The sequence below is a fragment of the Amblyomma mixtum genome, chromosome 5, assembly GCF_055824585.1.
Source record: "Amblyomma mixtum isolate Tamu chromosome 5, ASM5582458v1, whole genome shotgun sequence".
In the NCBI taxonomy this organism is placed as follows: domain Eukaryota; kingdom Metazoa; phylum Arthropoda; class Arachnida; order Ixodida; family Ixodidae; genus Amblyomma; species Amblyomma mixtum.
Window position 1 is genome coordinate 57,910,704 of NC_143016.1, and position 3,039 is coordinate 57,913,742.

At 52.6% G+C, this 3,039-nt stretch overlaps 1 protein-coding gene across 1 annotated transcript; it reads left to right on the top strand.

Annotated features, from left to right (window-relative positions):
- Positions 1–916: 916 nt before the first annotated feature.
- LOC149342302 (uncharacterized) lies at positions 917–2,839 on the top strand. The gene has a single exon (XM_089542145.1). The coding sequence runs from the start codon at positions 917–919 to the stop codon at positions 2,837–2,839; it is 1,923 nt and encodes a 640-aa protein (XP_089398271.1).
- Positions 2,840–3,039: the final 200 nt, after the last annotated feature.

Consider the following 3,039-nt stretch of genomic DNA (forward strand, 5'->3'; position numbering starts at 1 on the left):
AGGAATTTATGCAGACCCAAATGAATGATGCATTTTCTGCTGGTCAGGTAAAACCAACAATCTCTAAATACCTGTCTGAGAAAGCTGAGAAAGTAAAATTATTGCAAGGAAATATTGTAAAGTTTCGTGAATTAACTGAAAAGTAGAAGCAGCGAGAGGTCGGAAGATATCAGGAGTCGTTTTGTTCTGCTTTTACGACGTGCATTTTGAATTCAGAATCTTAAAAGGAAAAAAAAAAAGGAGACACGACAAAATTGAAGAAAAAGGAGCGCTATGCTCGATGTTCTTCTTCAAGTTTCTCCGCGTACATTTTGCGCTTTAAGATTTGAAATGAGGGCCCAGTTAGCCCAACGGTTTGTTCCCTCATGCATTTTGTACTGATCGCATGTCCCTAATTCTATTTATTGATTCAGATAATAATTCGCCAGACCTGCCGTCAAATGAAAATTGATGATTGACATAACATTTTCGTTTTCGCGTGCGAGTAGACCTTTTTTTGCAGATGGTTGCTCAACGCATTAATTTAAGAAGATGGTTTATGAGGGCTTCACCTTCCCAAATCAACTCAGGCTATGAGAGACGCCGTAGTGAAGGGCTCCTGAGATTTCGACTACCTGGAGCTCTTTAACGTCCACTGACATCGCACACCACATGGGTCTCTACAATTTCTCCTCCATCGAAATTCAACCACTGCGCACAGGATCGAACCGGCGTCCTTCGGGTCAGGAGCCGAGCGCCATAACCACTGAGCCACGTTGGCAGCTAATTTAAGAAGAGGAAGAAGAACGATACTGCTGAGCACTGAGCGCACGCGACGCGCGCCGTTCTTACGCCTGCTTTGCTGAAGCTCTTGGCTAGTGTGGACGTGCCGTCTACGTTTTGCTTCGTATTTATTACCCCTAGCGCTGTCTCCAAGATGAGAGGAGAGCCAACGCTCCATGTTACGCAGAAAATCTACGCCAAACGCGCCTTCTTTCCGAGAGGCGTCAGCAATGCAGCGGCCACTGCCATCTTCACGGTGCTGTCACTTCTGGGAGTGTGCGGCATCGCTACGTTACTCACGGTCATCGTGCGCGACTCGAAGGAGGACTTGGTCAGCGAGAGCATGGTTGCCGCCGGCGCCAACAGAAGCTCGCAGCCCGTGAGTCAGCAGCCGGTGCGAGAGCACAATATGCACGTTCCTCCAAAGCATTCGGCTTCGTTGTCGGCGGACAAACTTCAAGTGGCCCCTGGGAAGCATGGCCGTGGGCGACTGAACGCAGGACAGAAGGCAAGCAGCAAGCGTAGCTTTTACCCGAAGAATGCCGACGCCTTTCAAGCAGGCAGATGGACGCCAGACAGCGCCGGTGCGGATGAACGGAACATAACTACCGAGCTGGACAAAGAAGCTTTGGTCTTTGTTAGAAACGAGAACTATGAAGAATTGCCGAGAAGCTTTAACTCTTCTAAAAACGGCGATGATCACGAAGAGAAGCCGGGTTGGAACGAAAAGCCACAGCAAAAGAATCTGCCAGGCAAGGAGAGTGGTTCCTTTACGAGGTCATCAAGTTCAACTGCTGTCGAAATACTTGCACGGGATACGTCGCCGACGACTCCGCAAAGAACAGAGGTTTCCTCTGCGTCATTCCTGCGTCCCTCACGGACAGCGGCAAAGGAATCTATGACAGCAGATTCAACGGAGGCTCGAGCGGCAACCGCCACAACCAATGTCATAAAGAGCCAGATAAAGGACTCCGAAGCCTTCGGGCCGTTGATGGATGAAAAAGCGGAGGCCGATGCCGTGGCGGCAAATCGCAAGTCGAGCTCGTCTCTTTGGCTGCTGTTCTGCTTCTACGACGACCGTAGCAGTATCCGGTCACCGGGTTTCTCCGTGTCCGACTTCCCCTCACAGCTCTGCACTGATATAGCCTACTGCTGCGTGGACGTCAACTCCAAGGGCCACGTGTCGGTGAGCAAGCAGTTAAAGCTTTTTTTCAAAGCGGTAGGCGAGCAGTTATTCCCGGCAAGCCACCTGTTCGTCACTCTTGGAGGCCATCGCGTTTTGGGACACCACCTGGACGCTGCCCTGACCAACACCGCGCACTTCGCCATGGAACTTTCAGACGAAGTACAGGAGCTTGGCGCTGGTGGCCTGGCTGTCTATTTGGAGGACGTGGAGGTGCTGAAGCACGCGTTCCGCGTCCACGACCTCATCATGGCCATTCGAGGCGTGTCCGTGGCAGTGGTGCTGCCAAGAGACCTGCGCCAGCAAGTACGCTACTACCGTACAGAGATATACGCCAACACCAAAGGCTTGCTCGTCATCTCGCCGCCATCTCAAGGCTACGGCACGGATTCGCGACCGGAGTTCGCCACCTGCCCACATCCTCGCCGCAGCGTACGCGAAGGCTCTTCGCTGGAGTTCATCTACCAGCTTTCGAGGACGCTGCTATCTTCTATAGCGGACAGCGCCGACTACGCTTCTCGGTTTGTCTCGGCGCACGAAGATCAACCTGTTCCCCGTTATCTCATCGGGATCTCATTCGGCGGCCTCAAGTTCGAGCTCAAGAACCGCAGCCAGCACGACGTTGGCGCGCCGGCGACGTTCGTTCGTCGCGTGCCGTACCGCGAGATCTGCAAGCAGCCATGGCGCCACTGGTACGACAACGTGAGCGAGTGCTTCGTCGCTTGGGACGGCGACCGAAGCTGGATGTCCTCACTTGGCCCTCGCAGCATCGGCTTCACGAGGGAGATGGCGAACGGCCTTTCCCTGTTCGACCTCGACTTCGATGACTACAGGGGAGAGTGCGGGCATAAGTTCCCCGTCCTAAGGGCTCTTCGGACGGCGTTGCTAGCCTAACGACGAAGGAGCCGATGTAGAAAGGGTGCTACACTGACGCATACGTGTGTCGGTGCTCTGACAGAAGCCAGCTTTGCACGACGAATCACAAATGGTCATTAATGCGTAGTAATTCTATAAGCACATTTATAAATATCTTATTTCGGTTCCGACGTTAGCTAATTTTTTTGAAGGACTGTGTGCTGCGAGGTCTGTCAGGA